Genomic DNA, 22,317 nt, shown 5'->3' on the forward strand with positions numbered 1-22,317 from the left:
TTAGCCAGAAACAATGCGGCTAGCACAGTATTGAGAAATACCATCAATGAGACGACGTTTCTTTACCTATACAACGATCGCATCCATCAGATTATCCTCACAAATAAACATAATCATTTCAATGCACTCGTATACCTATTGAATGTCAGAAAGGAGACCATAATCCATGTACGCACTCTGCTGAGGGCTACTATTGGGGGGTGGAGGGTGCTGCGGGAGAACCTTATGGGCGTCCCAGAGGGAGTAAAATTATGTCTACAATGAGTCTTTGGAAATCAATACAAGTAGGTACTGTTGAGTGGTCCCCACCTTGATGACTCAGGACCACCCCACAACACCACAGGCCTTAGGCCCGTGATGCGTTTGTAGCCGTTTGTTTGTTTTCCTTCTCTTTCTCTTTAGCTAGTCTTCCATAGAAGAAGAGAGCTCATCGTTGCACCTTTGTCAGGTACCTATTATGCAATATCAGAGAGCCTTGCAAATTGTATTGCTTCTGAGTCGATGAATACATCTCGATTTCGGAGCGCTGGGCGGCGGCTAGAACGAAAGACATAGTTTCTGAGGATATTCCTCTGGCGACTCTTAATTGAGTCTCATGGACTATTACTATCTACCTAGGTAGGGAGTTGTGCTTTCCATCTTCATTGAAGGTGTGTTTCTGGTCAGAAGCCGGCACCGTTAGGCGTCCCTTCATAGCGATATGCCATCACCACACAGACTCAAGCCCATTCACGCCTGATGGCTTATCCGCCTGAGTCGTCAGCCGAATTCCATGGCGAAGGCCCTCCTGCGGGTTACGGTGGTCAAAGTCAGAGATGGCAGTGTGCGCCGTCACGCGATTGTCCCACAGAGCAACCGTTCCCTCCTCCCACTTGACACGGACCTGGAAGTCTTGGCCGAGGGCAATGTGCTATTCATTTTGATTGAGGTATTAGCGACACGAGATGACACACGACGGGAGGTTTATCGTGGATATGATGCTTACATTGAACAGCAGCTGCAGGAGAGCGTCCGATTCCTCGTGCTGGAGGCTAATGATGCGCTTCGTGAAGCCCTTGTTCACAAACAAGGCCTTTTCGCCCGTCACCTTTGCGCACATGTTAGCATCGAGAACTTCATTGTTACATCTTGTACACACGTCACTTACTGGATGGACCCTCACGATAGGGTGCTCAGACTTCACAGGCTCGCGACGAACATGCCTTCCATCACGTCGGGCATTCTCTGCCTGGTTGTAACCGCTGTGCTCAGCGCGCAGACCCTCGAGGAGGGTCTTAATGGGTTGTGACAGGCGCGAGTATGCCGCAGTCTGCGATGCCCACGCTGTGTCACCACCGGTCGGCGGGACAGAGAGAAGAGTGAGAATCGTGATGCCAGGGGGCTGATGCTCGTATGAGACGTCGGAATGATATCCCGTGGTGGTGAGCCTTTCTCTTCGCTGCCGAGCTCGATATTCGTTGTCTGGGCCAAGATAGATGTTGTGATACTCGAGATGGCCCTTAACATGAGCTCCAACGGGCTGTGACTCTGTGTTAGTATTGCGACATCGTCAAGTTCAGAGAAGTTATTGCTAACGTGGATATGAAGAGGTCCAAAATATCTCGCAAACTCCTTCTGCTTCTCTGGTCCGATATCCTTAAAGTCTTGATCACGGAAAATGACAACGCCCCTCTCAGCAATTAACAGCGCCAGCTCATTCTTTTGCGTGTCATTCAACTGGGAGAGCTGGAGGCCACGAATCTCGGTTCCAATCACCGGAGTGAGCTTAGACACTTTGAGATCGGGGTTGTTGTCGGACAGCAGGGAAGACTTGGACTTGTCCGCTGCAAGACCCCGATCCGTAAACTCGAATGGCTGGATTGGGTCAAAGTGAGTCTCCTCGTCGTAGACGGGAAGATAGTCATGATATTTGTACTGGAAAGAAACGGATCAGAAGGCGCTATCATCGAGGATCAATGCTTTGGGTAGAATACCTTCTGGTGAATGGTGTCATCATATGCCAGGGTGAGCTTCCCAACGGCAGTGTCTGACTTCGTTACGGTTTGTGTTGCCGACATGTTGTTATGCTGACTCTAGTGAGATTGATTGCAGCTGTTTTGCAGCTCCTGAATGCTGAGAGTATACAGCTATATGGCCCGATTGAGGAGGGTTTCCTTCATATATATAAGTCTAGAGACATCCGACTTTGGCATCTTTCGCCCTCCAGGATTCCGGGACGTCGGCATCATTCGCCAAGCTTTCGCCCGATAGCGGCATGTCGAGCCTTAATCGTGATCACTCGCCAATATGATGAACTGCGGGGTTGGTTGCTTTGAGGAAGGTCTCTGCCAGCTGCAATCATGTTCTGTGTGTGAAGATCACGCCTTATTCACCCAAAGATGGCAATCGTGGGGGTGGTGAAGTCTGAATTCGGACCGTGATAACACTTACAGCGTGTTTTATTTGAAGAACTTATTGACAAGCACTGGATATGCTCGGACTTATCAGGTCTTAAACAACTGAGATATCATGGATTATTGGTGTTGTTGCAGGAACCTGAGTATCGGCTAAAGCTGATTCGTGAGTCGTGATTTAGACCAAGATGACGACAGCGGGATGCTTCGCAGCGAGTAGCACTCGAACCAACCGCACAGAGCTGACTAATTATCGATTCAATCAACGAGGAGTGTTACATACAAAGCATTGTCTGGTGCCTAGAATGTGCCCGTTGCCATTTTGCAACGGGGAATGATGAAGATGTCGCAAAAGCTCCCTCCCTGTATGAGGTCTTCGCCTGTTATCGCTCCAATCCGTGGACGCAGTAACGAAGCTATCTAGGTCAGAGTCATTCCAAGGATTCATATAGAGAATACGAACCAACTACCAGAATACCTTGATATTTGGCAACAATGGCTGTCCGTAGGTAGGCTGATAGACAGTTAGGGTCGCGACAGGCTTTATAACATGAGGCGATAGCCTACTTTTAATAAACTGAACGCTACTTTCCCTAATGAGACATAATCTGGATCATCGTTTCTATTTAGAAGGCTTACAGAAAATGATTAGTCGTGGCATATCTTCCGGTGAATTGACATCATGTGATCGTTGCTGGTTGACCTTATTGATGAAGCCTTGACTGAAGGGAGTATAGGCTGAAGCAAGCCGTATCATTTTTTATCTGATATAGTCTAGTCATGTACTATAACTAGAACCCGTTTGGTGCAAGTGATTGATATCACTGTACCTAAGTTAAGACTCATATTATACACCTAGCGCCATGATCATACTACACAAGGAGAGTCTATAGGTCGACCTCGAATTCGGCGAAGAGAAATCTGAGTTCGGCAAGCCTTGTAAGTGTTGTATAACAGTAGCTGTAGGCTCAATGGATCCTGATTGCTCACGATCACGAGTACTAGCCAAGGTAAAAGCACTCAATGTCCTAGAGCATATTGACCACAAAGATAGCTAAATTTCTGCTAATCAAGAGTTTAGTGAGTCTCACCGGATGTTGAGCTAATGTTATTCGCGACGCAGATCAATATATGCAGTCCATTTACAGTATGTACAGAGCCTACTCGTCCCCATTAGAAAAGGAGCAGAGCTTTACAATATACTTATCGAACTCGTTGTCAGGACTCTTGATGCTGTTCGCTCCGTCACGGAGCTTCTTTGATTAAGCAAAATCTCTCGGCAATTCACGAACCACATCTGATGGTTTGACCATGGTAAGGCTACAGCCGTGGCATCCAACCCGTCAACCACCATTGATACAGATGCCTCACATATCATGTATAGCATCCTTTCCCCCATCACCACAGCATGACTCGTATCTCTACTGTACTGCATATTCCTATTTCATCAATGAAACGAGTTGATAAGCTCCTGGATCTGATAAGGCGGTGCTTGGCCCTCAACCAAAGGGTCTTGGAACGTAGTTGGTACAAGCCTTGTAAGTATGGGTAATTGATCACTGTAAAGCCTTGTCCAGAAACCTGATTGCTTTCATAGAAACTCTCTCTGCATTAGTAACGACCCCTAGTTTCTTTGTTGCCCAATTATTGCACGTTTGTGCCACATTTGCGCGACCCATTCCACTATACCTATGCTAGCCCGAGGCTATTTCTACCTACCTACCTACCTACCTACCTACCTACCTACTCCAAAGAAGGTATACAACAGATGCTTCCGGCCACTCCGAAGAACCTACATTAATAAGAGACGATTATCCGTCTTGTGACCCATGACAGATATTATACAACAGCAACATAATTGTTCTCACAGACATTTTCTCTGCAATGCTTATTCACATACTGGTCAGCAGTCCCGAGCTTCGGCAGTTCCGCCCGAGCAACATACAGCTGGAGAGCCAAGCCCGGCAAATGTGGGAACACGGAACCGACAGGTGGGGAAAATGGAGCACGATCGGGGAACTATGACGTTGTTTGCCTGGAGGTGACATGCTCAGATATTTGACATGGGACGAAGGGCTCCTCGTGCATTGAAGACTGTAGATTGTTGCAGAAGCAAAAGCAAATGAAAGATTTGTTTCAGATACCAAGGAATTATATCAGGCTGGGATGCCAGGGATAAGCACTCAATCGGCCGCATCGAGACCAATCACGAAACTCCGAAAGAGGTTGAATGGTACTGGTTGCTTGATCAACCTCGCCAGAGGTAGCACTTGCAACCACCAGGACACGAACCATGACATCATGGCATCTGCCACCCACAGCCTGGCTATCCGGGCATCTGATGATTTGCCCGTGAAGCCACACTTACATGACTCTCCTCCAGTCATTGTCCTGCATTCGGATTCTGTGGATGAGGGACAAGGGGACACGTACCCACAAGGAGTAACGCCACGCTCGTCTTCGAGCGAATGCCATCGCGTGCCTTGCCGAAGTTGCGTCAAGGAGAGGGGTTTACATCAAGCAGAGGCTCAATGTCAATTCTTCGTCCCTCCTTTAAATCCCTTCCCCTCCTCCTCGAATCCCGTCCGGTCATCTTCAACAAGAATATCTCGTCAGCCGCCTCGTCCGCCATCTCCCGTCTCACCAGTCGCTGTCAATCAAGATTCATCACGAAATACTCCCCATCCTTTGCATCGCCCATCATGCCTCAGCCTGTCCCCACCGCCAACAGACTCCTTGATCTCTTCAGCTTGAAGGGCAAGGTCGTCGTCGTCACCGGCGCTTCCGGCCCTCGAGGCATGGGAATCGAAGCTGCCCGTGGCTGCGCCGAGATGGGCGCTGACCTCGCCATCACCTACTCGTCTCGCAAGGAGGGCGCGGAGAAGAACGCCGAGGAATTGACCAAGGAATACGGCGTCAAAGTCAAGGTGTACAAGGTCAACCAGAGCGACTACAACGATGTTGAGCGCTTTGTGAACCAGGTCGTGTCTGACTTTGGCAAGATCGATGCCTTTATTGCCAAGTATGCTCCCTTCTGTCTTGTCCTCCCTCTGATGTGTTCGCCTAGGAACACAGTTTCTGCTAGTGGTAGCGATTGAGTGCTAACATCTCATCACCAGCGCCGGAGCCACAGCTAATAGCGGAGTTGTTGACGGCAGCGCCAGCGATTGGGACCATGTCATCCAGGTCGACCTGAGCGGCACCGCATACTGCGCAAAGGCTGTTGGCGCGCACTTCAAGAAGCAGGGCCACGGCTCCCTTGTCATCACAGCTTCAATGTCCGGCCACGTCGCAAACTATCCCCAGGAACAGACCTCATACAACGTCGCCAAGGCCGGTTGCATCCATCTGGCGCGGTCTCTGGCCAACGAGTGGCGTGATTTTGCCCGCGTCAACAGCATTTCGCCCGGTTATATCGATACCGGCCTGTCCGACTTCATCGACGAGAAGACGCAAGAGCTGTGGAGGAGCATGATCCCCATGGGACGAAACGGCGATGCCAAGGAGCTCAAGGGCGCGTATGTATATCTGGTCAGCGACGCTAGCTCGTACACGACGGGAGCCGATATTGTGATTGACGGAGGTTACACTACACGATAAAGAAATAATGTATTGTTAGACTATAATCAATGTGACGAACAAGATTTGTGATTAAGCAAGAGACTTTCTCTGTCATGGCCTTAGTTGCGATGGGAAAAGGTAATGAGCTCCACCAGCAGTGAAACTAGAGCCCTGCTTTCGTGGTGTTGTCACCCTCGAAGCCGTGCTCTCAAGGCGAGATGCGCCATCTGAGAGTCAGTGCTGAACTGTCAGAGCTACATGCACAGCACCCTGAAAGCAACAGATGATGAAACCGATGCCGGGGTCTTGCATTTAGCCGCCATTCAACTACCGCCAGCAGATTGCAGCTGGCATTTGGACCCTCAGAAACGAATTGACACTAGAATCGGGCAAGTAGACACGATTGACAAGGTCCAGAGCAAACCGAGACAAAAGCAGAACGGGTGGTAAGTGATACTAGTACCTCGTACCTTGACAGCATGAGACCATCGACATCCTAGCTCTAGGGGCCTAGAAACCCGAAAACTCCGTACCTAACCTAGGTACTATTCTCGTGACCCTTCAGCCCCCCCGTCTCTCCGCAATTTACCATCACTTCATCCCCGCGATCTCGCCCGTCATTCCCGAACCGATGGATCCCAACCCCCAGCATGGCCCGCCGACAGAAGTACCCGACAGGAGCAGGTTATTATCTGGACTCGACGGAAGTCTTGGGCATCGGGTCCTCGGTACATAGTTTGCACAACTGCTGCCTTGGCCTTTGACAGTTGTTCAAAACCCTGGCTGCAAGGGCGCTCGACGGGAGTCAAAGACATTGCCATTAGAGACATAAACGTTCTATAACATAATAGACCAAGACATCATTGAGGGCTAAGTAAAGGACGCCGGATGTTGCCGATCAAGCATACAGAGAAGCTACCACGTCGGTTGGAATTATGCATACAACGTCTCATATTGGGGAAACTAGCTGTCCGGCTTCTGCAGAAGCTCTTCCCCATGGTTTGTCCTACCTTTTTCCGTGGTTGTTACTTTCGAGCTCCGTTCTCCTTCTCGAATGAGGTTCCGACCTGCGTGTCTCCTCTCCCCAAGCCCGACGGCTCGATGCGCGACTCTCGGACTTGCAGTCTTACCTGCCTGCGGAGTATCTCATTGCTCGGAGGTACATGCGGTACCTAATCATGCAGTACAGGCAGCTGCGTACCTACCTACGAGGCCGGGGGTAGTTTTGGGACAGTCTTACAGCCACTATTTTTGTCCAGCAGAGTGGCATTAGACTATGGCTCCTGCGTAATACCATTTTATGCTGTTTCTCTAGGAAACATGTTACAGCTACCAGGCTGTTGCTACTAGAAATTATTACATAAGCCCTTTTCCCACCATTCCAGGCTTAAAATTATTACACAATATGCAGAATAACGAACGGAAAGTGTTACGGAAGAGGCCCTGCTCTAATGCCACTCTGAGGGACAAAAATAGTGGCTGCAAGACTGTCCCAAAACCACCCCCGGCCTCGTAGGTACCTAGGTATCCTCAACAAATGAGTCCCCCCTTGCCAAACATCATCCTATTTTTTTTTTACTGCCTCAGGGCCATGTGCATGCGGCCTCGAGGCTTGCCTCTACTCTCTGGGAGTTGCCTCGTTTCCCTCATCGTGCGGCCATGGAAAGTGGCGATCGGAGAGCGACTACGACTTCGTGCACACAGGTAGTATAGGCATACCTACTGTCCGAACTCAAGCGTCGCAGTCCACAAGTGAGGGGAATTTGTTTCCATGTAACCATCGCCAAGTTCCTACATAAACACGCAAACATCTACCTACTCACAGTCACTGTAGCATTTCTCGGACAGGGGTTGGAGCCTAAGCATTGGCCAATGACAGAAGAACGGATTGGGTGATGATATCACAGACCTGATGACTACTCCCATGTCAGCTGCCTTTATTCTGGTAACCAACATCTCCTCCAACCTCATCCTTTACTGTATGTACGTATCTAGGTGCCCTTACAGATACTACCTAAGGTACCTACTTAGTAGGTATTCAGTCAGACATCTTTTCGTCAAAGAACAATGTGGATTCTTGAAGATGGTCTACCGACGGATATTTGTGGCAGCTTCAATCGATCCAACCCCGGTGACGACGGCATCATCAGGGACCAACAACCCTGAGCGCCTTCTGCTCGAGGTAACATGGCGTCTTGAGCCTGCAGCCAGCGTTTCCACTTCAAGAAATGATCACTGGCGAAGTCGTATTACCCGGAGCTTCCCCCGCCATCTCCAAGCTTGGTGAGACCATCATAATGCGGGGGATTGGCAAGATGGATTTTCCATCGGAGGCGGAATGATGCTCTGCGAGATGCAATGTCTTGAATTTGTCCAACCGGGTGCAAATGACGGTCGAGATACCCCCTACAGGAGGGGGGTCTCACGATCCTACTTAAACCACGAGCTCCGCAAGCATGATTCACTTTGATGCTACTCACAGGGCGAGCCTCTTTCACGTGAAGTCTTTCCGGGGTGATACGAGGGCAGCCTGCTTCGTTCTCCTAAAATCCTTCAGTCGCAGCTTCCTGTCTTGTAAGGTTCTTGTCTTTTATTTGGTGCAATAATAAACAAAGAGTTCTCATAGAGGGTTTCAGGCACATCAGCACAGCGATTGCGGCATGCACTTCCAACAAGTGGTGGCCTATTGGCCACTATTGCTTGGATTGAGCCAAGCAGCGGAGGAGAAGCACTCGCAATTTGATGTCCTGGACTACGTTGATCCGTTGATTGGAACTGCAAACGGAGGTAAGAAAAGCCCCTGATGGAGCTTTACGGCAATCTAGCTAATGGAATCTCACTATAGGCCACGTCTTTCCCGGCGCAAGTCTTCCATGTGAGTATTAAACCCTTGACGAAGAGTGCAAGGAATCCAGCCTGACATCACTACGAGATGGCATGGCCAAGAGTGTTGCAGATGGCAACAAGGAAATTCAGGGAGGATATGCCTCCAACGATGGGTTGAGTACGTGATGCCATAACTTCTGACGACTATACGACCCGAATCTTGCTCAGCATTGACCAAATTCTGCAGTCACCGGATTTTCTCACATGCACGACAGCGGCACGGGTGGTGTAAGTCGAATACAGCTCACTCGATCAATGATGAAAGCCTAATATCTGTGTCAACAGGGTGCGTCCCTGGGCAACTTTCCTCTCTTTGCCCAGACTGGCTGTCTCAACGACGACATCAATAATTGCTACTTCCCTTCGTCCTTGCGAGCCTCGGAAAAGATCAACAGCACAGTTGTGGCAAAGCCAGGCTATTTCGCCCTGCAGCTCAACACCTCCGTCAAGGCTGAGATGACTGTCACCAACCATACGGCCCTCTACAGATTCTCGTTCCCAACTGACGGCACCCCGACCAAGCTCCCAGCGGACGGAAAGACACCGTATAGCCCTCTCATCCTGGCAGACTTGGCCGACCTTTCTGGCTCCCGAAGTGCTGCAGTCATCTCGGTTGATGCCCACACTGGCCGCATCTCGGGCAACGGCACCTTTAGGCCCTCATTCGGCATTGGTACTTACAACGCCTATTTCTGCACAGATTTCAAGGGTGCCAAGCTCCGCAACACGGGCATCTTTGTCAACAACCGAGCCGGCAGCGACCACAAGAGCTTCCGTGCCTACGATGATGGACAAAGCCCAGTTTTGCCAGCTGGTGCCTGGGCTCAGTTTCATCCGCCAACCAATAACCAGATTTTGGCTCGCGTTGGGCTCTCATTCATCAGCACTGCTCAAGCCTGCCACAATGCCGAGAAGGAAATTCCCAATTTTGACTTTGAAGCCGTCAGATCTGACGCGGAAGATGCTTGGCGCAAGAAACTCAGTGTCATTAAGGTCGATAATACCGGTGTGAGCGACTCGCTTCAGCGAACATTTTGGAGTGGCATCTATCGCACTCTGCTTTCACCTCAGGATTATACCGGTAAGAAAATAGGCTTGTGCAAAGGTTTCAGGACAATTACTCATCAACTATAGGCGAAAACCCCCTATGGAAGAGCAACGAACCCTACTTTGACTCCTATTACTGCATCTGGGACAGCTTCCGAAGCACGCATCCCCTACTCACACTGGTTGATCCTCATGCTCAGGCTTTGATGGTCCGCAGTCTCATTGACATCTACCGACATGAGGGCAAGCTACCAGACTGCCGCATGTCACTTTGTAAGGGCTTTACTCAAGGCGGCAGCAACGCCGACAATCTGTTGGCGGACTCGTATCTCAAGGGCTTGAAAGACGGTATCGACTGGGATACGGGCTACAAGGCAGTTGTCTCTGATGCTGAAGGTAAGTGTTATTCTCGATTCTTCATCTTGCCATCATCACTTTCTCACACTTTGTGTAGAAGAGGGCCAGATCTGGACGGTCGAAGGCCGTGGAGGCTTGCAAAGCTGGAAAAAGCTGGGTTACATCCCAACAGACGACTGGGATCCCAATGGCTACGGCCTCTTCACTCGATCCATCTCCAGAACCATCGAGTATTCGTACAACGACTTTTGCATTGCCGAGATGGCCCGTGACCTTGGAAAGCACGCGGATGCTGAGAAGTATTTGAAGCGCTCGGGCAACTGGAAGAACATGTTTGATCCGCACTCCAAGTCCATGCTGAACTTGACCGGAACCCAGGACCCCAGCCAGTTTACCGACAGTGGATTCACAGGCTTCTTGCAGCCTCGGTATCTCAATGGCACATTTGGATTCCAAGATCCCGCTATCTGCACTGATTTGTACAACTTCGAGGGCTGCTACCTCAATCCCGGTGGCCATGAGACCTACGAAGCTGGCTCGTGGCTCTACACCTTTTACGTGCCCCACGATCAGGCAACTCTCATCACCACGCTTGGAGGCCCTGACGAGTTCGTTCGCCGGCTCAGATACATGCACGACACGCCTGGCTTGTTTTACATAGGCGACGAGCAAGCCTATCTCCTTCTGTTCATCTTCCACTATGCTGGAAGACCTGGAATTTCCGCCGAGTACGCGCACAAGTATATTCCGAGCGCCTTCAATGACACAGCAAGTGGACTCCCAGGCAACGATGACTCGGGCGCCATGGGCAGCTTCACGGCACTGACCATGCTGGGCCTATACCCCATGAGTGGACAAGACGTCTATATCATTATCCCGCCGTTCTTCCCCGAAGTCAAACTTACCGATCCACGGACGGGAAAGACGGCCATCATTCGAAACATCAACTTTGATGCTGGCTACAAGAACATCTACATCCAGAGTGCCAAATTGAATGGCAAGCCGTACACCAAGGGCTGGGTGACGCATAGCTTCTTCGCTGACGGTGGTGTGCTGGAATTGACTCTTGGACCTAAGGAGAACACTAAGTTTGGAACCTCCGAAAAGGACTTCCCGCCGAGCGCGTCAAAGGACTTCTGGAAATGATTTGATGTGGGAAGAAGGAGTCTGTTTCGTAAAAGGAATGAGTTATGCTGCATACCTTAGCTTGCACATGTTACGCTTGTTAGTTGTATCTGCATTCTTTCCGCCGTCAGTGACAAACCTGGTTGCCACATCGTTCCTGTGTCTGTTGTAATTCACAGCGCCTAGGGGTGCCAATGCAATACATAACGATCGGTCACCAGCCCTGGGTGTTAAGTTGTCGTCATCAGAGCCAACCTGAGAGGCCTTGAGCGAAAGTTCTCAGCTGGTAGGGTCATGCATGTATGCTTTAACAAGTGATCGGGATATAGCGTGTGTACATCACAGCTCTGGTTATATCGCTATTTAACGACGCATCGCTTTAACAACTATCTAACAAATGCAGCCCCTCTTGCCTAAGCCTTCGCCTTTAGTAGCGTGAACTGCTCGCTGAACGGGAAATCATGGAAGCCCTTATCCAGCTTGGGCGTGAAGAAGGTTTCACGCTGGAACGGTGTCAGAGCGATGCCCTGCTTGTAGCGGAAGGGCAGATCCGGGTTGGATGTGTAAGGGCGGCCGATGCCAATGATGACATCGTAGTCCTTGTACCTTTCGTCAACGGCCTTCTTGCTGGTCTCGGGCTCGTAGCCTCCGGCGACAATGACGGGGCTGGCGTTGCTGTAGGCTTTGATGATGGGAAGCAGGTCTTTGCCCTCTTCGCGTGACTCGACGTAGTGGACGTATGCCAGGTTGAGGGGCTTCAGCTGCTCTGCGAGATACACATACTGGGGGATCACATCGTAATCAATGACACCGCCACCCAGGGCTTCTCCAAATGGACTGAAGCGGATCGCGGTGCGGTCTGCTCCGATGGCTGCAACGACAGCCTTCGTTACCTCGAGGGTGAAACGGGCGCGCTTCTCGATGCTTCCGCCCCATGCATCTGTCCGCCTGTTGGAGAGCTCCTGGATGAATTGCTCGAGCAGGTAGCCGTTGGCAGAGTGGATCTCCACACCGTCGAAGCCGGCAGCAATGGCGTTCTTAGCTGCCTGTACGTAGTCTTGGATGTACTCGAGGATCTCGTTCTCCGTGAGAGGCCGTGGCTTATCGCCGTCTTCCTTTTGGGGAATATCGCTGGCGGAAACTAGATCCGAATTGCTCTCTTCCTTGAGAACCTTTGCGTTGGCAGTCCGTCCCAGCGCCCACAGCTGGAGATAGATGAATGAGCCCTGCTCATGGACGGCATTAGTGACGGCTTTCCAGGCGTCTATTTGTTCTTGGTTGTAGATTCCGGGGACGTTGGCGTAGCCACCGGCCTTCTGGGAGATGAAGGTGGCTTCTGTAATGGCCAGGGAGCCAGGAACGGCTGTTCTCTGGGCATAGTACTCCTTGACGGTGGGCAACGGCACATGGTTATCGTCGGCCCTGAATCGGGTCATAGGGGCCATGGCTATGCGGTGGGCGAGCTCGATGCGGCCCACCTTGATAGGGGTGAAGAGCTTCGACATATTGATTTTGACTTGTATTTTTGCGTTTTCGACCAACAAGACGTGAGAAGGATTTGGAGATAATGGAAGATCTGGCCAAGACGAAAGCCTCGCTTCCTGGCATTCTATTATATACTACTCCTTAATTCCGGAGTCCGAGTTGAATCCACGGATTGCACCATTTTTTGCAGCTTAGAAATCCAACCTAAACCCCCACAGCCCAGCTTGCGAGTGGCTACGCTAACAACTAATCAGCAGACTTTTGCGATTGCTTCCCGTCAGGATCAAACAGAAGGACAGGCTATCTTGAGCTCAGTTCTGGAGCATCGTGTGTTACCTTAGGGACCGGCCCGTTGAGGTGCATGCATACCGGAAACTCAAATGACTTTTTATACATGCATCCTCAAAATCTTTCGGCTTGGGGTGTTCTGTGACTTTATAACCCAGAACTTCTCAATGGGAAGTGATAGAAGAACCCATTCGATGGCAGACTAGACATGTAGTATTTCGTCCCCATCATCTCCGTCCGCGACGACGAGTTCTGTGTCGAACAGGATGACAACAATCTTACAACTCCACGCTTTTGACCTTTTGACCAAGACGGATGAATGACAGGGGTAAGCGCAACAGTTACTCGTCGTCCCACAATCTATCCGTGAAAGGGAGGCGTATGGTCGCCTGCCTCAACTGGACCGATGTGAACAAGTTATAGACTAGATGCATGAACCCTTCCTGTTCTTCCATATTTGGGGACTTACACGAGTTAATCTGCAGGCGCCTGAAAATGGTGACGAGATGCAGGTTCTCCAACTAGAAAATTCCGGTACGAGTCCGTCACTCAGTCTCTCGTAGAGCAATTTTCCATCAGTGTCAGCGTGCATGTAACTGGCAACCTTGAGTGAAGCCTTGACGATGAACCATACTCCAGAATATCCTAAGAGCCTCTCAGGAATACCTAGGCAGAAGAATCGGAAAGAAGCTAACAAGGGCAGATGTAAGGACCCAACTTGCGCCATCACCGTTCTGGATAATGTTTAGAAGGAACGGGCCACCCCTATCGGCACCGGGCAAATCATCTATGGCCACCGGGTGGAGCATACTAGAGCCCTTAGCTCGCAACGGCGCTGCGCTAGGCTTGAGGTACGTAGGTACTTCATCCGCTCTCTTGCTATAGCTGCTGTAATTACAGCGCTCTGCAGCTGCAATCGCTTTCAATCCAGCGCTGCAGCTGCAATCGCTTTTAATCCAGCGCTCTGCAATAGCTGCAATCGCTTTTAATCCAGCGCTCTGCAATAGCTGCAATCGCTTTCAATCCAGCGCTCTGCAACAGCTGCAATCGCTTTCAATCCAGCGCTCTGCAACAGCTGCAATCGCCCTTAATCCAGCGCTACAGCAGCTGCTGTAACTATATTACAGCGCTGTAAAAGGTACATCAATTTGTATGGCATCTGCTCTATAGCTTATATACCTCTCTGTAGCGCAGCGCTATCGCAACCTTAAATTTTTAGCGCGCTTACCCAGTGGCCATAGACATTTTGCCCGGTGCCGATAGGGGTGGCCGAAGGAACGGGCCGGAGAGTTATTATCTGGGTTCTGACTCCTGTGGGCTCTTCATTTATCCGTCTTACAAACGCTTGCACTAAGGAATGCCAATCTTACAAATGGTGCATGCAATCGATCTGGATCGTGAACGGAGCCGCAATCCTTCCTGTACCGAACGCCGCATCTCCACGTCCGCTAGCCGACATAGTTTACTCGCTCTTACAAGGGCTGGTTCGGTCCTGATCGCGTCGAATTTCCAGCTCCGCAAAACGACCAATAAAAGTGGCGGGAGTTTCCAGAAACAGTCTGGAACTTTCTCAACACCGTGTGCCAGAGACTAAGAACAACATCCACCCCCCAGCGGACCGAGGTCTAAAAAGACCTTGGGGGTGTTGATTAGCCTGGATAAAGTGGTGCCATCGATGACTTCGACTCCTTTCACTGAAATGATCATACTGCCTTGACAATTTCACGGAATGTGGTTCAAATACATGTTTGATAGTAGTTTACTCCATGATTCGAGCTTCTATAGTGCTTCCGTCCCGAGCACTAAATTTCGTTCCAATATGGAACCAAACTCCGCCGACCATCTCCGCTCCATTGACACGGAGCAAATTGTTTCGGCCTAGTGAGTTATGCCGAGGCTGCGTTCGTGGAGAGGAGGGATCGCCTGAGATAGAAGACTGAAGAAAAAATCAGATGGCGTTTGTTTGCTCTATAAAGACAACAAGTATCAGCCTTGAACGACTTCTCCGTGATATGCGCAAAGTATTTCATGAACAAAGGATATTCCAACAGCAACCTCTATCAGTCATAACCAACAAAAGTCGGCCACTATGACAATCGCTCAACTCAAACTCCAGGAGCCAATCACACTCCCATGCGGCCTTAGGCTCCCCAATCGGATGGTCAAAGCCGCCATGGCAGAGAACTGTGCGGATGACGATTATCTCCCTGGCGAGAACATCTTGAAGTTGTACGAAATGTGGGCTGAGGGCGGATGGGGCGCGATTCTCACAGGCAACGTCGAAGTCGACGTCCGATACTTGGGGAGCCCTCGCGACATGAGCCTCAATGAGAACATCGACAGGGACAGGATACTTGCCGCGTGGAAGAAATGGGCACAAGCAGTTTCCAAGGATGGCACTCCCGCTATCATGCAGATCAACCATCCCGGACGACAAAGCCCAGCTAAAGTTGGCGCCCGGGGCTTCTTCGAGAAGTCGATTGCTCCCAGTCCGATCCCGCTGCACCTGGGCGACGGTATCTTGGCCAAGCTTGCTTCTGCCTTGGTCTTTGGGACGCCGAAAGAAATGACAGTGGAGGATATCCGACGCGTCGTCTCTCAGTTTGCAGAAACCGCCAGGCTAGCTGCAGAAGCAGGCTTTGCTGGCGTCGAGCTCCATGCAGCGCACGGCTACCTGCTGTCTCAGTTCCTGAGCCCTTCGTCAAACCAACGACAAGATGACTACGGCGGAACGGCCAAGAAGCGAGCGAAGATTGTCGTCGATACCATCAAGGCTGTGAGAGACGCCGTGCCAAAGAGCTTCTGTGTTGGCATCAAGATAAACAGCGCCGATTATAAGAACAAGGAGCAGCTTGCTGCCTGTATCGAACAGCTCGAGGATATCGCAGCAGCGGGCGTTGATTTTCTCGAGATTAGCGGTGGATCGTACGAAGACCCTCAAGTAAGTGCTCATCCTCTTACAGCTGTTCCGTTCTCCGAGCTCCCGCGCTCGGATTTGCACATGATCCACCGCAAGGTAGCACAAGCTAACTCAGGATCACCTCTAGATGATGCAGACTACCACTCCCGCATCCGCAAGTACCGTCGCACGCGAAGCCTTTTTCCTCGACTTTGCAACGACCATCCGTGACCGATTCAGGCACGTTCCCCTCATGGTTACAGGTGGCTTCAGGTCGCGCAGAGGCATGGAGAACGCGCTCCAAGAGGACGCTTGCGACATCATCGGCATTGCTCGTCCTGCCGCGCTGAACCCTTCTTTGCCAAAGAACTTGATCTTCAATGCAGAGGTCAAGGACGAAGATGCGAGAGCCTTCACGCGAAAGGCGCCGGATCTGTTGCTTCCAAAGCTGCTCGGTATCAAGGTAGTAGCTGGAGGAGCAGAAAGTGTAAGTACATGTCGTTCCTTGAGAAGCAAACCATACCCAGTACCTATGTCATGCTTCTGGTGTTAAGAATGATCTTGCTAACGCGACTTTCAGGCTTGGTACCAGAAGCAAATACAGTCACTGCCAACCAAGGCATAGAGTCAAATCACAGAGGCAGCATACTTTGTCAAAGTTAAGGCATAATTTCTTCTGGAGCCTGTATTATCTTGACTTCACTTCATCTATGTCATCTATGTATACCCAGGATGTGTATTAATTTGAGTCCTCCTATTTACACCGTAATAGACTTCCACATTGATAGAACACGGTCACGATTCAATATAATGGCGTCATGTAATCTGCAACCTTCTCATGCACCATTGTCTAAATCCAGCTCCCGATGCTACACAACTAGTACACCACCATACTCTGAGACATGCTTTTTTTACATAGTAGTATTCCAAGTCAACTCATTGCCAGCCACCATTTCAGCACTGGTCCTGGAGATCTGTGTAACCAACCTCAGCATAGAAGCATGCCGCCATTTTAGCGTTAATGTTCGAGACCGTGAAGACGACGCCTTGGAGGTTTCTGTACGCTGGTTATCGCGCCATTGGTATCCCTAGAGGCGTATCGTTGCATTGCTGATTGGACGTGTTCTCACAAGGTTGTTGTTATGCTTGTTTGCCGGTGAAGCTGAAAAGACGGCTCAGCGTTCTTTGTACATAATCCCTCGCCGTACCTGCACTTGACAACTTGCCAGTTCATGCAGCCCTCATCGCCTACCATAGCAATGAAGGTCTCGTTGTTAGCAACATGTGCGCTGCGTCTCATCGGCGCAGCCGCCGCACCTGGCATCCAGCAGCGAGACGGAGGGTTCTCTGACGGGCAACCCATCAGTCCGGATGGCAAAGGAGGTCCCTTTTCAGGTACGCGTAGACTCGTTCAGTCTTCTTCAGAACAGCATAAAAGGCGAGAGATGTCTAGAATGAACGTCCTGACAAGGAACGCAAGGTGGCACGAACCATGAGCTCGATCTGCAGAACCCAAACAACCTTGGCCAGCAATCGACCGATAACGGGGTAGTTCCCAACCTCAAATGGAGCTTCTCAGACTCGAGGACGCGCATCTTGAAGGGCGGCTGGGTACGCGAGCAAGTCATCACTGACTTGCCCGCCAGCCACGACGTTGCCGGTGCCCAGATGCATCTAAAGAAAGGGGCAATCCGTGAGCTGCACTGGCATCGAGTGGTGAGCATAGATCATTTACTCTTCTTGTTTGCTTCATGGCTAGTCTAATGTGCTGTATAGGCTGAATGGGGCATTGTCTATGCCGGCCGTATCATCATGTCGGCCGTTGATGAGAAGGGCAACTACGAAGTCGCCGAGCTAGGTTACGGCGACGTTTGGTATTTCCCCAAGGGAGTTGCACATACAGTGCAGGGGCTTGATGAGGAAAACGAGTTTCTCCTAATCTTCGACGACGGCGACTTTGACAAGATCGGGTAAGGAACCAGCTTTTTCTCGTTGAACACAGACTGACGGATCAAGTACCACTTTCAACGTCGACGACTGGATCGCTCACACTCCCCGCTCAGTCCTCGCAAAGAACTTTGGCGTTGATGAATCTGTCTTCGACTCTCTGCCTGCATCCGATCCGTACATTATCAACGGCACCGTCAGCACGCATAACGTCACTGGATATATCCCAGCTCTTACGGAAACCAGTTCCTTTGTTTACCGCACGCTGCAGCATCCACCCGAGAAGATTGGCGGAACTGGTGGCCAGGTACACAAGATAGACTCAACCAATTTCCCGGTGAGCAAGACGATTGCGGCAACGTTTGTGACGCTGAAGCCTGGTGGCCTGAGGGAGCTACACTGGCATCCAAACGTGAGTCTCTGTCTACAACACCGCATTGCTTTACGATACAGAGAGAACTAATGCATAAGTACAGGCCGAAGAGTGGCTCTACTTCCACAAAGGCACCGCCCAAGCAAGTGTCTTTATCGGCAGCGCCGCCGCCCGAACTTTCAATTTCCGAGCCGGCGACACAGCCGTCTTTCCCGACAACTCGGGTCACTATATCGAGAACACGTCCGAGACGGAGGACCTCGTCTGGGTGGAGATCTACAAGTCGGATCGCGTCGTAGACATTCCCTTGACGCAGTGGCTAGCCCTGACGCCACCAGATATTGTTGCGCAGACGCTCAAGGTGCCGCTGGAGTTTGTGGAGAAGTTGAAGAAGGAGAAGCAGGTGCTGATTGAGTAGGCCACACGTAGGCAGAGTAGGTTTTGAAGATGTCAAGGCCGTGGAATTCTGTGCACCATCACGTAGCCAGCTCGCTGCATTAGTATCTCACGACATGTACAATTCTCTGCAATAGTACGCAGCCGTTCGGTAGGATGATCGCTCTTGAATCCGAGATAGAAAACTGAATGTCCTCGCTGTGATTAGCCCAGTGCTTCTCATCCAAGAAGCAAGGGCGGCATGATGATTCGGTTTTCTTTTGCCGTGCAGTTTGATAGCTAGGGCGTCCGGCGGATGCAAATGCGGCAGCGGCTCTGGTTTTCCCATAACAAATATCCAGCGTCAACGGAAACGGGGAAAGCACAGGCATATCGTGTCTTGCAAATGCCCCCCTTCTACAACGGCCACTTGTTCAGTATCGTTTGCAGCCGTGATTACTGCTGGGACTTGGCGTCAACGACTATATGGTCATACCTGTCTAACTCGGCGGCTACAGTATGGGTAAGGATCTAGGGAGATCAGATAGCTCCTTTCACTCGACATGGGCCTCCGCGCGATCTTGCCGCGGTTTAGCAATCTTTGGTCAGGGAGCAAATAATATCGCTGCTATCACTCTTTCGTTCCTGCATAATCACATTCTGAATATCATGAATTTCGATTTATTTACAATGCTCCTAGTGCTTGGAAAATACTATGCTTCTAAACCTTCAGCAGAACAATCGCTTCAGAGTTCTGAACAGAGAAGGTAAGGTTTCCGCTGCCGTCAGCCTTGATCACCTTGTCCGACTCCTTTCCGCTCACGCGCTTCGCCAAACCATTGGAATCAGCGTCATACGAGAAGCCGTTGTACGTAACGCCCGTCTTGTCCGTAGCACCAGCTGCAGTAAGACGCTGAGACTTCCACGAAGAGTTGGGCGCGACCTTGACAGTGTAAGTCTGGGATCCACGAGTGCCTGAGCCAGCGTTGTACTGCCTAAGGTTCAGAACAGCAACGCGACGCAGGTCACCGTTGATGTAGGCGCCGTATCCAGAGTCCTTGTCAGCATCCTTGTTCAGAGCAATTGTCTTCACCTCGATGGTGTTTGAGTGGGCCAAGAAGGTGCTGGCCGCCAGCTTTCCGTAGTACGGGGCGTTGGTCGCAAGAGTTCCTGACGGGACCCAGGCGGCGTAAGGAGAACCCACAGACTGGTGGAAGTGAATGCGCTTGATGACGCCGGTGGAGGCAGCATAGAGGGAAAACTCCATAGCCCAGAGAGCAGCCCCAAAGACATCAGACAGACCTGAAGCACCACCGCCGTACAAACTGTTGTGCTCGCCAATGATGTAGTCGGCATCGATGGTAGACGTCTTGGCGTAGTTGACGTGGTTGTTGATCGAGTTGACGACGGCGGTGTGGCTCATGAGCGTGTTCTGCAGAGTGACGCCCGGAACAGTCGCGCCGTTCATGTAATTGTGCACAGAGACCTGCGTGATCTTCTCCGTGGCGTTGCCCTCGTCGGGGAAGATGTCGGCAATGTGCAGCCGAGCACCAGGCGAGCTCAACGAGGGAGCAATGTACTTGACGCTGCCCGACAGCTCGGGACAGGCCGCGCGGAGGTAGCTCTCGAAGTGTTGCGTTGTGTTCAGCCACTCATCCGCGTACTGAGAAGCACTGTATGAGCTGGGACGTCGGCTTCCGGTGAAGAGATCGGGCTCGTTTCCGACCTCCCAGAATTCGAGCTGGCCTGCAAGCGCCTTGCAGGCCAGAGGCACCGTCGTCTGGAGAGTGTTCCATCCCGAGGAGTTATAGGCGCCGAGATTGAACTGGTGAGAGTAGCGAGTTCCTGCGGGAAACGCGCCGTAGGACTCGAAGAACGTCTTGCCAATGCACTGCCAGGCACCGGGATCGGCGTTGGGGCATGAGCTGGCTGTGGAAGTAGTCAGGGTCGCGTCGTAGATGGCACGATCACTGTTTGATGAGCGTTAGCCCAAGTAAGCTTTCTGATACAATCTACATAACAGCTTACCCAGAGTTTCCACCGATTCGCGTCACGATACCGCTGCCCTGGAGGTCGGCCAAGTTTTGCATCAAGTTGTGCGAAAAGGCGTTTGGTTGGCTCTTCGTTCCTTCGCACAGCTGTTAGTCCATATCCAGGCACCCTGAATGTTTCGAAAAGCTGTATTATGCTTACCGGCAAACGTAGGAAAGCCAATGAGCTCGAATGACAAGCTCACATACGAGTCAAACAGAGTCGCGGCCGCCATTGACTGCGACAGCAGCAGAGACGCAGGAACCAAGTACTTTGCCATTGTAACTGTCCTCTTCTTTTCACCTATTAATGAAAGCAAACGAACCCAATGAACAATTGCTACGCCTAGAGACCCAGGAAACACGAAACTGCTTCGTCCCAGCCCTTATGTATACTCCTTTTTCAACAAGCACCAGCTTCTCCATGTCGTCATCCGATGCTACCCAATCCAGGAACGCTCACCTCCTGACAAGTCCCTAAACTTATGCAGGCCCCCATTTCCATGACAAGCAAACGTTTCCCCGGACCCTCAAGATCAGTTAATCCATCTATAGGAACAATTCCTCGCCCTTCGACCGCCGTCGAGAAGTCGCATTTTGCCTGATTCAGAAGGTAGACAGGGGAGGCAAGCTGGTCCAGTTCTGACAAGGATTATCGGTCCTACCCTTGTTCTTTTCTTAGTCTTCCCCCACAATCTGGAGAGGTGTAATGCCCGTAGTGCTGATGTCGCTTGGCTTGTTTTGGATAGAATCTGCCGGCGATTGGCATCAGCAGAGAAGCACAAGCCAGTTTTCCTGACCATCTTAGAACGAAGCGTCGCGCTGCTTTGCTTTTTCTATTCGTATTCCTGCTGTTGCTGGGGTTTCTGCTGCTGTGAACTACATCTGTAGTCTGACTCGACTTGGTTCCCTAGTCAAGATAGGATTATGCCTTACAGCTCGGAGGATTTCTAAGGCTTGTAAGACGAGGCAATGACGGATCGACAGCCGGATATTCGGCTCCGCTACACAGCCTTGACAGCCTTCTCCCCCTTATACATCTCGTTGCTCTATACAACCGCGAATTGAAGTAGTATCACGAGTCTCTAGTTCCCCGCATGACATGTGGGCAAACCGGAGGAGCTAAAGATGCTTCACTAGCTCGGGTGATGTCGACTTGCGTTCCGGGCCGACTTTGGCTGCTGGCCCGTGTATCCAGCGAGGAATTGCCAGATTGATAGAGTAGCCAATGGTATCGCGTCTGTTGCAGCCCCAAGCCTGGAGATCTCTTCAAGAACAATTCTAGGCCGTTCGATGAGTTCTCAGGCAAGACTCTACTGCGTACGCATCTGGACCTTTGGTTGATACCGTTTGATTGCGGATTGAGGTGGGGATTTGGGTTCCGAGTTGCTGGTATCAGACCGCGATTCCGCCCTGACGTTACAACGCCTCAACTATGACTATTGAACCGCAAGCTTCATCCCATCAATACATGTTGGATTTCTTCGTGCTGCAGTCCCCCCAGAGGTTGAAAGCCCAGAAGCTTAAGGGGCAAGTCAGCGCCTACCTCGC

General features: G+C 51.0%; 8 protein-coding genes across 8 annotated transcripts; 4 read left to right on the forward strand and 4 right to left on the reverse strand.

Moving 5' to 3' along the window:
* Positions 1–706: 706 nt before the first annotated feature.
* On the reverse strand, positions 707–2,057 carry TRIREDRAFT_103012 (uncharacterized protein; the record flags this gene model as incomplete). The annotated part of the gene is made up of 5 exons (XM_006961730.1): positions 707–910; positions 986–1,087; positions 1,148–1,519; positions 1,576–1,914; positions 1,974–2,057. 5 exons carry the CDS (start codon positions 2,055–2,057, stop codon positions 707–709), a joined length of 1,101 nt encoding a protein of 366 aa, XP_006961792.1.
* A 2,925-nt stretch (positions 2,058–4,982) lies between these two features.
* Positions 4,983–6,049, forward strand: lxr1 (L-xylulose reductase). Its single transcript, XM_006961275.1, has 2 exons — positions 4,983–5,415; positions 5,513–6,049. The coding sequence occupies exons 1-2, from the start codon at positions 5,096–5,098 to the stop codon at positions 5,991–5,993; spliced, it is 801 nt and encodes a 266-aa protein (XP_006961337.1). The 5' UTR covers positions 4,983–5,095; the 3' UTR covers positions 5,994–6,049.
* Positions 6,050–8,614: 2,565 nt separating this feature from the next.
* TRIREDRAFT_74198 (glycoside hydrolase family 92) lies at positions 8,615–11,390 on the forward strand (the record flags this gene model as incomplete). The annotated part of the gene is made up of 7 exons (XM_006961276.1): positions 8,615–8,741; positions 8,800–8,829; positions 8,887–8,958; positions 9,028–9,068; positions 9,126–9,921; positions 9,975–10,283; positions 10,342–11,390. 7 exons carry the CDS (start codon positions 8,615–8,617, stop codon positions 11,388–11,390), a joined length of 2,424 nt encoding a protein of 807 aa, XP_006961338.1.
* A 392-nt stretch (positions 11,391–11,782) lies between these two features.
* TRIREDRAFT_103015 (uncharacterized protein) lies at positions 11,783–12,874 on the reverse strand (the record flags this gene model as incomplete). The annotated part of the gene is made up of 1 exon (XM_006961731.1): positions 11,783–12,874. One exon carries the CDS (start codon positions 12,872–12,874, stop codon positions 11,783–11,785), a length of 1,092 nt encoding a protein of 363 aa, XP_006961793.1.
* Positions 12,875–13,242: 368 nt separating this feature from the next.
* On the reverse strand, positions 13,243–14,387 carry TRIREDRAFT_103016 (uncharacterized protein; the record flags this gene model as incomplete). Its single annotated transcript, XM_006961732.1, has 4 exons — positions 13,243–13,344; positions 13,612–13,808; positions 13,954–14,081; positions 14,371–14,387. The coding sequence occupies 4 exons, from the start codon at positions 14,385–14,387 to the stop codon at positions 13,243–13,245; spliced, it is 444 nt and encodes a 147-aa protein (XP_006961794.1).
* An 844-nt stretch (positions 14,388–15,231) lies between these two features.
* TRIREDRAFT_53868 (uncharacterized protein) lies at positions 15,232–16,666 on the forward strand (the record flags this gene model as incomplete). The annotated part of the gene is made up of 3 exons (XM_006961277.1): positions 15,232–16,083; positions 16,190–16,528; positions 16,622–16,666. 3 exons carry the CDS (start codon positions 15,232–15,234, stop codon positions 16,664–16,666), a joined length of 1,236 nt encoding a protein of 411 aa, XP_006961339.1.
* Positions 16,667–17,300: 634 nt separating this feature from the next.
* TRIREDRAFT_53964 (oxalate decarboxylase) lies at positions 17,301–18,779 on the forward strand (the record flags this gene model as incomplete). The annotated part of the gene is made up of 5 exons (XM_006961278.1): positions 17,301–17,436; positions 17,522–17,757; positions 17,818–18,011; positions 18,058–18,400; positions 18,465–18,779. The coding sequence occupies 5 exons, from the start codon at positions 17,301–17,303 to the stop codon at positions 18,777–18,779; spliced, it is 1,224 nt and encodes a 407-aa protein (XP_006961340.1).
* A 678-nt stretch (positions 18,780–19,457) lies between these two features.
* Positions 19,458–21,047, reverse strand: TRIREDRAFT_71394 (glycoside hydrolase family 79; the record flags this gene model as incomplete). The annotated part of the gene is made up of 3 exons (XM_006961733.1): positions 19,458–20,706; positions 20,765–20,864; positions 20,930–21,047. The coding sequence occupies 3 exons, from the start codon at positions 21,045–21,047 to the stop codon at positions 19,458–19,460; spliced, it is 1,467 nt and encodes a 488-aa protein (XP_006961795.1).
* Between the last annotated feature and the right edge of the window lie 1,270 nt (positions 21,048–22,317).

This window comes from Trichoderma reesei (assembly GCF_000167675.1).
Source record: "Trichoderma reesei QM6a unplaced genomic scaffold TRIREscaffold_1, whole genome shotgun sequence".
Lineage (NCBI taxonomy): Eukaryota > Fungi > Ascomycota > Sordariomycetes > Hypocreales > Hypocreaceae > Trichoderma > Trichoderma reesei.

What these genes read in the sequence shown, in the direction of transcription:
- lxr1 (XM_006961275.1), top strand. Translation starts at nt 5,096, where the DNA reads ATGCCTCAGCCTGTCCCCACCGCCAACAGACTCCTTGATCTCTTCAGC. An exon ending in ATCGATGCCTTTATTGCCAA is followed by an intron (nt 5,416 to 5,512) that starts GTATGCTCCCTT and finishes TCTCATCACCAG; the next exon opens with CGCCGGAGCCACAGCTAATA.